At 46.0% G+C, this 12,339-nt stretch overlaps 1 protein-coding gene across 1 annotated transcript in view; it reads left to right on the forward strand.

Annotated features, from left to right (window-relative positions):
- The first annotated feature begins 5,936 nt into the window (after positions 1–5,936).
- Positions 5,937–12,339, forward strand: part of Msh2 (mutS homolog 2) — a 56,925-nt gene continuing 50,522 nt past the window's right edge. The window contains exons 1-2 of the mRNA XM_041631085.1: positions 5,937–6,214; positions 10,694–10,848. Of these exons, the coding sequence (XP_041487019.1) occupies positions 6,004–6,214; positions 10,694–10,848 (366 nt within the window). The 5' untranslated portion in view covers positions 5,937–6,003. The remainder of the gene's footprint in view (positions 6,215–10,693; positions 10,849–12,339) is intronic.

Consider the following 12,339-nt stretch of genomic DNA (forward strand, 5'->3'; position numbering starts at 1 on the left):
CCTTCGCTACATATCCAGTTAGGGACTGACTGGCCTTGGCTATCTGAGACCCTATCTGAAAGAAATAAAAATCAAAACATGAATCTGATGATGTGTTGTGGCTCATGCCTAAATCTCAACACTTGGGAGACTAAGGCATGATTGTGGTTTTGAGGCCAGCTCAGGCTATACAGACATACAGAGTTCCAGGCTACACAGTAAGACCCTGACCATCAGTAACATTCCGAGAGCTGCGGTATCGGGTTCAGTGATGGTAGATGCTTAGCATGCAAGAGGCCCTGGGTTCGATCTGCTCTTGAATGTGTGCACACAGAAAATGAGCCAGGCTGCAGCAGTAATCACTGCTGACCACTCTGGTTACCATCACCGTGATGGACTTGAGCCAAAGTGGACCTTTCCTTGTGTAAGATGTTTTGTTGGGTTTTTTTGTTATAGCAATGGGAAAGTGACTAAGACTCGTGCTTTTCAGTGCTTCGGAGAAAAAAGATCAGAATACTGCTACTTAGCATGTGAAAATGATAGAAAACATAAGCAAAGCTTTTTGGAACACGACTGCAGCGGTTCAGCAACAGCCACAGAGCCATGGTACTGGGAGAAAGCTACAGGAAGTGTCCCACTTTGAAAGCCACCGGCAGCCTTCAGGCATGGTCCTGCTTTGATGCCAGCTCTGGGAAACAGACACATGGATCCCTGAAAGTGTGAGGCCAGCCCGGCCGCGAGAGAGCTACCTTTCTCCATCGACCCTTTCTAAAATAATAATAATTAGTTAATTAATTAAATGGCATTCTATAAAATTGCACTAGCAGGTGTATTGGAGAAGCTGCTGGCTGTGAGAGCTAGAGAAGCCACACACCGGTAGGAGCTGGATGATGGACCTGCAGCAGGGCATCTGTCTGAACAAGGAACAACCCTTTTTCCCTTGCTGAGCCTCTCTAGTGCCCTCTGTTGACATAGCTCCATGTTTACTTGCACAAACCTGGCCAAAAGGGCGAATTTGGAATTGGTACATTATTTAACAATATGGCTCTTTCTGAGTTAATTCCCAGCAACCACATGCTGGCTCACAACTGTCTGTAACAAGATCTGGCGCTCTCTTGAGGAAGAGACCTGATCAGCTGTCCTCATCAACTTAGACCATGAAACCCAATAAGAACAAGTTCAATAGAACCGCCATATACGGGCTGCCCATGCATGCTTCAGCATTGCCAGGTCATAATTTTATTTTCTTTTTACATTATTTAACCCATTGCTTTCTATTCCAAAGCTACGGCTAAGGTCAACGTGTCTTTATGCATGGCCAGTACATCCTCTGCAAGGCCTCCCGTGGTGATATCTGCCGCATTTCCCACCCAGAATGTTGTCTGTACATATATATATATATATATGTTATCTATCTTTGGTGTCTCCCGGCTATTTTCTGCTCTTACCACTCTGAATACTAACATTTCCAGGATTTGTTTCTCCTGCTGGAGGATTCTATCCATTGCCTTAGTTACCTGCCATCTAAACCTAGATAGCAGGTCAACAATCTCCATTTCTTAACCTTCATACTACGTTCCAAACCATTTCACAGAACTAGCCTTTCAGGGATTCACTTCCTTCTGTCTTCACTTCTGGGATTGGACTCAGGTCTTGCATGGGTTAGTCAGGCGCACCACCTCTGAGCTATATCTGGCCTGTTTCCTCTCAACTATTTAATGGCAAGCGGGGCCTGGTGACGTAGACAGGTAGCATTTGTGATATAGAACAAGATGATCCCTGTGAAGTTACAGCCCCTTTGGTATACACGGTAAACTCCAGGACCACCTAGTGAGACCTCCCCTCAAAAACCAAACACTAGCACAAAACAAAAGCAAGGATCTGTTGGTTGTGTCAACAAGAAGCAAGCCCCAAATTCTCTATAACCTACATTTTTTAAAGTCACTAGACTGTCGTTCTCCATCACAAATACATGTTCCTCTAATCTGTCTTCATTGATCCCTCTGCATTCACTATATTATTCTTTCTCTTGCCTTGTGTAAACACTGTGAAAAAGAGGTGGTGTTCAATTTCAGGAAAAATCTCTCATTCCCGGAAAACACATGAATATTCTTTCCCTCCATTAGCCTATCCTTTGCCTCTAATTTTTCTCCCCATATTTTTACTTAATTTCTAGGTAAGGTCTCCCTGCGCAGACCTCAATGGCCTTGGACTTGAAGCAATTTTCCTGTCTTTGCTTCCCGAGCAACAGGACCACAGCTGTGGGCCATTTGCTCTTGGCTGGTTGGTTTTTCTTTTTTTTTCCTTTTTCTTTTGGTAAATATTTATTTATTTATTATGTATACAATATTTTGTCTGCATGTATGCCTGCTGGCCAGAAGAGGGCACCAGACCTCATTACAGATGGCTGTGAGCCACCATGTGGTTGCTGGGAATTGAACTCAGGACCTTTGGAAGAGCAGGCAATGCTCTTAACCTCTGAGCCATCTCTCCAGCCCGCTGGTTGGTTTTTCTTTCCGAGTAGCCCAGACTGTCCTCGAACTAACACCCCTGCCTCAGCCTCTAGAGTGCTGCACATTTAGGGTGCTCTTAACCCGCATCTGTAACCTCCCAGCCCCCAGCTGTTTGAGAAGGTGGTTTGAGAGTTTTCTCCTGCTCCATTCTTGGGTTCTCCGTTCTTGGGTTCAGCTGAATGCCTTTCATTCAAGTTTAGGAAAAGCCTTATATACCTAGCTGCTGCACAATGGAATTCCCCCCAGGCAGGTGGGAAATTGCCACACCCAAGGTGGAGTAAACAATGGCCCTATAGCTAACCACCAGGTGAGGCAGAGGGAACACTGGAACAAACAGGATGTTTAGCTGGCTGGCCAAAAACTGTCCTCAAGATGAACCCCGGGAGCAGGGGTAGACCCATGCGCCCTACAGGCTGGGATTCAAGGTTAGCTTAGGCTATACCTATATATTGAGTCTGAGGCTAGCCAACGTTCTTCATTTTATACCTACTAGCATCTATCAGAAATGGTAATAAGTCCCTGAACAAACAGCAACTTTAATCTCAATACATGGGAGGCAGGGACAGGCAGACTCTGTGAGTTCGAGGCCAGCCTGATCTACAGAGCAAGCTCCATGACAGGCTGCAAAGCTACACAGAGAAACCCTGTCCTAAAAAATTTTTTTAAAAAAAGAAAAAAGAAGGAAAGAAGACTAGAAGACTAATTACTTGTAGGGAAACGGAGTAGGCCTTCCTGTGAAGGCATTTGGACTGAGGATTCATGGATGACCAGAAGCTTCCATAAGAAAGGCCAGGAGAGGACAGCTCTAGAGCGTGTCAAGTTGCAGGGGAAGCTAAGCTCACGGCCTCGGATGGGGGTTGGGGAAAGAGGGAAGCTTATTGTCAAGCTCCAGGAAATGTGGCTGGGGAGGGAGTCTGCAGTTAGATCATCTTCGCTTCTGTGTTTTCCAATGTATATGGGGCCTAGTAGTGCCTAAATTCAGCCGTCTGTCAGAAACACACTGGGAAAGGGCCAGGCGCGGTGGCTCATGCCTGTAATCCCACTGCTAGGATGGTGGAGGCAGAAGGATCAAAACTCTACCATCATTCTCAGCTATACACCGAGCTTGAGGTCATCCTTGTAAGGAGTCAGGCCATAGAGTTCAGCAGGTAGACCATACCACCTGCAAAAACGAAAACAAAGACCTAATCCATCCAAGTCTGGAGTTCTGGGAAAATCTGTAAATGTACTAACCTTGCTTTTTGACTTCTGTAGTTCCACCTCTTCCTAACCTAACTGCTCTTGTTAACTGAAGCATGTCAAGCCAGGACACGGTTTTTGTGCTTAAAAGCTCACCCTGAGAAAGGCTCAGCTACACTGGGATCCTGAACACCCAGTGTGGTCAACAGTTAGCTAATAAAGACTTTCTATTGGCTTAAACCAATGTCAAGCAGTCTTCTCTGGTGGGTACCCCATACCAGGTCTAGGGATGGAATTCAGGTTGTCAGGCTTGGTGCAAGAAACTTTACCCAGAGCTGTTTCAATGGCCCTCAGGAAGTTTGACAGTAACAGAACAAAGAAAGTTATAAATCAAACATTTTTCCAATGTATTGGTTAAACATCAAATAGGCAGCCGGGCGGTGGTGGCGCACGCCTTTAATCCCAGCACTCGGAGGCAGAGGCAAGCGGATCTCTGTGAGTTCGAGACCAGCCTGGTCTACAAGAGCTAGTTCCAGGACAGGCTCCAAAACCACAGAGAAACCCTGTCTTGAAAAACCAAAAAAAAAAAAAAAAAAAAAAAAAAAACCCATCAAATAGGCAAGTTACAGCAGGGGGTGGCGGGGGGTGGTGCTCTTACAGGCCTTAGATCTTCTCGGATGACACTTTTAGTCTTGAGTCAGTAGAAACTAAGGGGTCTGCACATTTTACAAAGACTTTACCTGACAGTCATAAGGCTGTAAACACAGAGGTGGGCATTAAACAGTTCTCTAGGGAACCAAAATTAGTCCAGGATGATTAGGCTGGACCTGCAACAGTTCAGCCCTCTGCAATCACTTACATCTTAGTCGGCTAATTAGCCCTGTAGAAGATTTATAACACTGCAGGGTTTCCCCCTCTATGCGATAATAATTTACAGTCTCACGGAGCTCAGACTGTGTAGCCACAGATGATACTGAGTTAAGGTTCTCATTTTGCATTTTAGTTCCTCCTACTCCCACCTCTTCAGAGCTGGGCTTTCTGGCATCGGTCACTACACTTGTTTCCAAAGTAGAATTTTTCCTTTAAATTAGAAAAATTTAAAAATTATTGCTTATGTAACACCCCCTCCCCGTGAGAATCTGGAGTGAGCTGCATGCGTGCTGGGGACTGAACTCTGGGAGGCAACTGTAAGAGCACTGTGAGGTTGAGAAACTGCTCAGCCATCTCTCCAGTGCCCAAAAGTGTCATTTTGTTGTTGTTGTTGTTTGTTCTCAAGTCAGGGTTTTTCTGCGTAGCTCTGGCTGACCTGGAACCCGTTCGTATTTGTTAGATCAGGCTAGCTTCAAACTCAGAGATCCGCCTGCCTCTGCTTCCTGAGTTCTGGGATTTAAGGGTTTGTGCCACCTCACCTGGCTTCCAAAGTGTCTTTTTGAATCAATTAGTCAACGGACGTATGAAGTGAGAAACTGAGTTAGTGGGAGGTTGTGGAGGATAACCCTGAAATATTATTTATTTATCCCCGAGATGGTGTTTGTGTAACAACAGCTCTAGCTGTTTTTGAACTGGCTCTTTAGAACAGGCTGGTCTCGAACTCATAAAAATCTACCTGCCTCTGGATCCTGGGTGCTGAGATTAAAGCCGTGTGCCACTACTGCCTGGTCACCCTGAAATCTTAAGGTAGGCAGTTTGCGGAAAAAGGAAAAGTACTGTGTCTTGTTATACATTCAAGAATGTGTTGAGCCAGGCGGTGGTGGCGCACGCCTTTAATCCCAGCACTCGGGAGGCAGAGGCAGGCGGATCTCTGTGAGTTCGAGACCAGCCTGGTCTACAAGAGCTAGTTCCAGGACAGGCTCAAAAACCACAGAGAAACTCTGTCTCGAAAAACCAAAAAAAAAAAAAAAAAAAAAAAAAAAAGAATGGGTTGAGGAGAAAGAGTAGCTGTTCTTTGTTTACAAGTTCTTTGTGTTTCCCTACCTCGTTTCCGACCACGCAAGTGCCCCACCCACCCGGGCACCTGCTGTGCAGACTTGAAAGCACAGCCGCAGGAAGACATTTAAGGACGCCCGTCTGCGGGGCTGCAAGTCCCCGTCTAGCGAGCATGCGCAGGAGCTAGAGCCCGAGAGAACGCGGGAAGCTGAGGCCTCGTTCGCTTATGATTGGCTACCGCGGTAGAGTCCCACCTACCTGGCCCAGTGCTGCATGTTGATTGGACGAATTTCACCGGGGGTGGGGTGTCCGCCGTGGCCTTGCGGCGTGGGAGGGGAGGCGGGAATCGACCTAGCGGGCGCAGGGTCGCACAGTCTCGGCTGGAGTTGTGTGCAGGGGCTCGGAAATGGCGGTGCAGCCAAAGGAGACGCTGCAGTTGGAGGGCGCGGCGGAGGTGGGCTTCGTGCGCTATTTCGAGGGCATGCCGGAGAAGCCGAGCACCACGGTGCGCCTCTTCGACCGCGGCGACTTCTACACGGCGCACGGCGAGGACGCGCTGCTGGCGGCCCGCGAGGTGTTCAAGACCCAGGGCGTGATCAAGTACATGGGTCCGGCAGGTGAGGGAGGGTAGCGGCGGCGACTCACCGGCTCGGGGCGGGAGCGCGGCGGGCACCTTTGCAGCGCCGAGACCTGGGGCCGGAAACCTGCGCGCATCCTGCAACCGGCGGGACAACAGCGGCGCTGCTCCCCCAGCGCGCGCGAGGTGGCTCCCGGGGCCTCGCGTTTACCTGTGTTGTTCCAGCCCATCCTCCCATAGCGGGTTGCAAACTTGGCTAGGCCCGGTCGAGCACATGATCAAAACACCGCCTGGTCCAGGCTGCCCTCGAACTCCCGACTCCTCGTGTTTCAGCCTCCAGAGTTGATAGGATTAAAGTCGTGTCCCTCCTTGCTTAGCTTTTAATGTTTTACCACAGTCAGCGGCCTAGGAGGGAGGAGTGGTGGGCTCCTTGGGAGATTACTTTTCATTACCCTCATTTTGCCAACATAACTTACTATTTTTTTTTTTTTTTTTACCGTCCCGCTTGAGACCTTGCGAAGGACCATTGCTGAAGGGTTGTATTGCTAAGTGGTCAGTACCGGGGCGGGGCGGGGATCTGTCTTGGAGCTGAACTGCCCCGATTTCAGTTGCAGCTCCCCCACACTACCACCGTTTGCTGTGTGCTGTTGGGCCTGTTGGAAAGCAACGTCGCTCATTGTTTTCTTTCACCTGGCTCTGCCCCCTAGCATCCGTCTGTCTCTAAAAAAGTTGCAGACCTCATTTGCAGGCTAGGTAGATAATCTATCTACCCCCGCCCCCCATTGCTTTTTCTTTCAGTTGTAATGAAAGAGCGTTCTAGGACACTTTGGAATTGTGAGTTCTAATTCTTAAGCCGTCACTTGCAAACGACTTGACAGACAAAAGATAGCCTTCTACTTCTACCTGGCCAGTTGCTGGGTGTGTAGTCTGGAGTCACCACACCCGGTTGTATTTGTTTTTTTAGACAGCTGTTCCTTACCTTGAGTTAAAGAGTGACACACGTCCTCCCCCACGCACAGGCAATCTTGTGTCCATTAGTTTCTGCCACAGTCTTCCTAGCCCTTGCGGCTAGTTTATTCTGTCTAAATATGTTTATTCTGGGATGTAACATGGAAATGAAGTTATATTTTGTCTTTTTTTTTTTCCCCCAAGGCTCTTCTGTGTTGTCAGTATTTCATTCCTTTTAGTGGCTAAATAATTGTGTGGATTTCCCACGTTTTATTTAGCTCTTTGTTCATGGGAATTTGCTTCATTTTGGCTTTTGTGAGACGCGGTCTCGCTATTTAGTCTTGGCTGGCCTGGAACCCAGTTGGTTTCTCAGGTTGTCTGTGACCTTCACACTGCCTCTGCTTCCCGGAGCACTGGGACTAAAGGCATTCACCACCACACTCAACTGTGCATGCTTCTGGAACTTTTACTTTCGTTTGCATGTGTACCCATTCTTCCCAGCAGTGCAGCAGAAAAGTAAGTCAGCTTTTTTGCAGTGTTCTGGGTCCTATCCCATGGGCTCAGATAGGTTTCTGCTGGTTTTTCATATTCCTCTGGAGCCTGTATCTGGCATTTATTTATTGACATTTTACCTGCCTAATTGTCATTGTGTGATGATCCATTAGTATAAAACCCTGTGGTCTCCAGCCCTCGCAAGTTCAAATGCTGGAATTCCAAATGTGCATCATCACAATACCCGGTTTAACCCATTTCTTCTTTATCGAACTTCCTGGCACAATTGAATGCAAGTATGGGTTTCAAATTATTGTTAGGAGAATCTTGTACGAATTTGAGTGTATTCCTTCTGTGTAGAGCATGGGTAGTTTTCAATTCCGCTCCTTTGTTTACGGCAGAAAAATCAACCCTGTTCCCTATAGAGGTTGGCTCTTCAAGAACAGAATACACACAGACAAGCCCTTCAGATGCTGGCCAGCAGGTGTGCACCGCAGGTCAGGGGTGTGTACCGCAGGTCAGCGGGTGTACACCGCAGGTCAGGGGTGTGCACCGCAGGTCAGCGGGTGTGCACCGCTGGTCAGCGGGTGTGCACCACTGGTCAGCGGGTGTGCACCGCAGGTCAGGGGTGTGCACTACAAGTCAGTGTGTCACATATATTTCACCTTCTAGAGAAATGGCGTCTTCAGTGGACAGCCAGCTAGCGTTTTTTGATACATGGTTTCTAGCATAGCGCGGGATGGTCTCTGTCTTCAGCCTGCTGTCCTAGCGTCCTGGTGTGCAGCACCTTGCCTGGGAAGTCTGTGTATCTCTGTGATGCTAGGATTAGAAGAGAGGGTCACCCCATTTACCTCTTCACTCCCAGTCATTAGAAATCAACGCACTTAACCGAGTTCAGCTCTTGCGAAAAGACGAAGAAACAATTCTCTGGGTTCTAGCTAGTGACTGGTAGATGCCAATTGCTGTGCACGTAGTTAGGCATAAAAGCAGAAGCTGGGTGAGGTAGCACACACTTTCAGTCCAGGCATGGGAGCAGGTGGATCTCTACGAGATCAAGGCCAGCCTGGTCTGTGTAGCCAGGACGACAAAAGAAACCCTGTCTCAAAACAACAAAACATTAACTATAAAAAAGAACAGAGGGGCTTGTACATCTGGAGAGAGAGCTTCCTGAAGCGATGAGCCTTCATTGCAGGGTTTCAGGAGCCCTGACCACACTGGGCAGTGTGGCACAAACCTTTAATCACAGCACCTAGGAGGCAGAGGTACGTGGATCTTGCTGTACAGAGCGAGTTCCAGGACAGCCCGGACTGTTACAGAGAAACCCTGTCTGGAAAAAACAAGAAACAAAAAGAGCCCTGATCAAGTTCTGGCACATGTTTGTGGATTGATTTCTCAGCCGTTCCAGAATTAAACCAACCATTTGTTTCTTGTAATATTTTTGCCAAGTTACACTTTGCATTTTATTGTCTAAATTGAAAGCTGATAATTTAAATTTTTTGATTGATTGATTAATTAATTAATTAATTAATTTTGGCTTTTTGAGACAGGGTTTCTCTGTGTAGCTTTGGAGCCTGTCCTGGAACTAGCTCTGTAGCTCTGGCCTTGAACTCATAGAGATTCGCCTGTCTCTGCCTCCGAGTGCTGGGATTAAAGGCGTATGCCACCACCGCCTGGCAATTTTTTTTTTTTTTGGTTTTTCGAGACAGGGATTCTCTGTGGTTTTGGAGCCTGTCCTGGAACTAGCTCTGTAGACCAGGCTGGTCTTGAACTTACAGAGATCCGCCTGCCTCTGCCTGTTATTTTGAGACCGAGTCTTCACTGTGTAGCCCGGCCTGGATCTGGAACTATATAGACCAAGTTGGCTTTGCACTCACAGAGGTCTTGCCTGATTTTGCTTTGAGTGCTGAGATTAATGGTATATGTCACACCCAGCCCTCTGAGAATTCTGTGTTGATTGTAGGAAAATAGATTACTCATAACCAAAAGATGTGTGTAGCCTGGCAGTTTATTATAATAATAAATGTAATAAAATTGGATTTTAGAACTTTTATCCTATTTTATTTGATAAAAGTTTATCACATTTAACCCATTGGGAGCCTGAAGCATTTCCAGAGTTCTTATGAAGTATTTCAAGATGCTGAAAAGATTGGAAATCACTATGTATATCTACCAGTACATAAAAGTCAGTTATGTATTGTTGGACCAGGCTCCACACATATTAAACTTAGTGATGCGGAACAGTGTGTGGACTGTGGTTATGTAAAAGGGAAGTACAGAAATTTACATTTCAGTATAGAGTGAAGGTGTAGTCTGTAACCCGTAACTGCTGTGCGAAGGGGCAAAAGGGAACCCTTCGCTCCTGAGTTCTGTGAACAGTGACTGGGTTTTGTTTTGTGTTGCTGAGAATCTAACCCAGGAGTCACCCGTGTTGGGAAAATGCTTTAATGCTGAGCCATAAACCCCAGCCCTGAGCAATTTCATTTTGTTCTAAAGATTTATTTATTGTGCATAGTGTTTTGTCTGCGTGTTTGCCTGCAGTCCAGAAGAGGGCGGCGCCAGGTCTCATTACAGATGGTTGTGAGCCACCATGTGGTTGCTGGGAATTGAACTCAGGACCTTTGGAAGAGCAGCCAGTGCTCTTAACGCTGAGTCATCTCTCTAGCCCTAGCAATTTCATTTTAAAGAACTCCAAAGTCCTTCATAAATTTATTTTTATTCGTTTATTTATTTTGTGTGCTGTGTATGGGTTTAAACAGTGCAGTAGGTGTGCAGGAATTGGGTCTTCCTTCCACCGAGGGTACCAGGGATTAAAAGATCGCCTTGGTGGCAAGTGCCTTTAGCTCACTGAGTTATCTACAGATAACTCAGTGTTTATTTGTTTTGAGATAGTTTTTGGCTATTTAGTCCAGGCTGCCCTCCTGATCTGAAGGAATCCCTCAGCCTCAGACTTCAGGTAGCTAGTGCCCGGCTTGTAGTGTGTGTTTGTTCATTTAACAGTTCATTGTGGAGCGCTCGAACGTGTGCTACCTCAGTGTCTCACCTTTAACATTTAATTGTATTTATTTATTGTCTGTTTTAGGGGCAAAGACACTGCAGAGTGTTGTGCTTAGTAAAATGAATTTTGAGTCTTTTGTAAAAGATCTTCTTCTGGTTCGTCAGTATAGAGTTGAAGTTTATAAGAATAAAGCTGGAAGTAAGGCCTCCAAGGAGAACGATTGGTATTTGGCATTTAAGGTAATTATATTTCTTTTCAATGTTTGTTTTAGAAAATAAAAAATCCAGTGCATGTGTTACTATATTAACTAGGCTATGAAAACAAAATGCTTTGAGAAATTTTGGTATAGTGGGGTTTTTTTTTTTTTGATTTTCGAGACAGGGTTTCTCTGTAGCTTTTTGGTTCCTGTCCTGGAACTAGCTCATCTAGACCAGGCTGGCCTCGAACTCACAGAGATCCGCCTGCCTCTGCCTCCCGAGTGCTGGGATTAAAGGCGTGCGCCACCACCGCCCGGCGTGGGTTTTTGTTTTTTTTTGAGACAGTTTCTCTGTGTAACCCTGCCTGTCCTGGAACTTGCTCTGTAGACCAGGCTGGCCTCAGACTCACAGAGATCCACCTGCCTCTGCCTCCTGAGTGCTGGGATCTAGGGTGTGCGCCACCATTCCTGGCTTAGTGTTGGTTTTTAGTTTAATCATAATTTAGAAGTTCAGTAGTCCTTATAAAATGTCTCTGAAAAAAAATGTCTCTGAACGCTGATCCTTGTCTCTCACTGTTCCTAAAATAAAACATAACTGTGGATAATAAATTGAACATAAATATTATTAAATAAAGGATTGGTTTTACTTAATTTTGTGCTTGTTGCCAGGAGTCTAGAAGAGGGCGCTGGACCCTTGGGGCTGGAGTTAGAATCGCGGGCTGTCTGAGTTAGACACTCTGAACAGCCAGTGCTCTTGACCTCCCATGAGACTTCTTTCTTTCCAGCCTCCAGTTTTGTTTTTTTTTCTTTTGGAGTCAAGGCCTCACTGTGTAGCTCAGGGTCGCCTAGGGTTGGTCCATGGTGATTCTTGAAAAGTGCCTAACTCACCCTCCCGTGTTCAGGCATTAAAGGTTGCCACTTTTTTATTTTCTTAGAAAGGCAGTTTATTGCCAAACTTCTGGTTGTCCTGTCTCAGTTTCCTCTGTGCTGACGTGGTTATGGGCATGCTCTTCCCCGTTTGGCTTAGATTTTACTATTTCTGAAGTGTGTCAGACTGTTTTCATTGTCCCTAACCTTTCTTTTTTTTTTTTCTCAAGACAAGGTTTCTCTAGTTTTGGAGCCTGTCCTGGAACAGTAGACCAGGCTGGCCTCGAACTCACTGAGATCTGCCTGCCTCTGCCTCCCGAGTGCTGGAATTAAAGGCGTGCACCACCGCTACCGCCTGGCCTAATCTTTCTTTTATAAATACTATATTTGTGTCTTTATATATATATATATTTCTCATTAAAGGTGTAGATTCAAATAAGCCTGGAATGTTTTTTTTTTGTTTGTTTGTTTTGATTTTTTTCAGATTTACTATTTGTTTGTTTATTTATTTATTTATTTATTTATTTGAGATAGCCTCTTTCTATAGCCCAGGCTGGCCTTGTATTGAGCTCTGTCATCCTGTTGCCTTAGACTCTCATGTGCTGGGAAGTTTGAAAATCACTTTTAACAAAATAATTTTTTTAATTTTGTTGTTGTTGTTGTTTTC

Source organism: Microtus oregoni, unplaced genomic scaffold (genome assembly GCF_018167655.1).
Source record: "Microtus oregoni isolate MIOR12 unplaced genomic scaffold, Mior012 000036F_ref0000092, whole genome shotgun sequence".
Taxonomy (NCBI): domain Eukaryota; kingdom Metazoa; phylum Chordata; class Mammalia; order Rodentia; family Cricetidae; genus Microtus; species Microtus oregoni.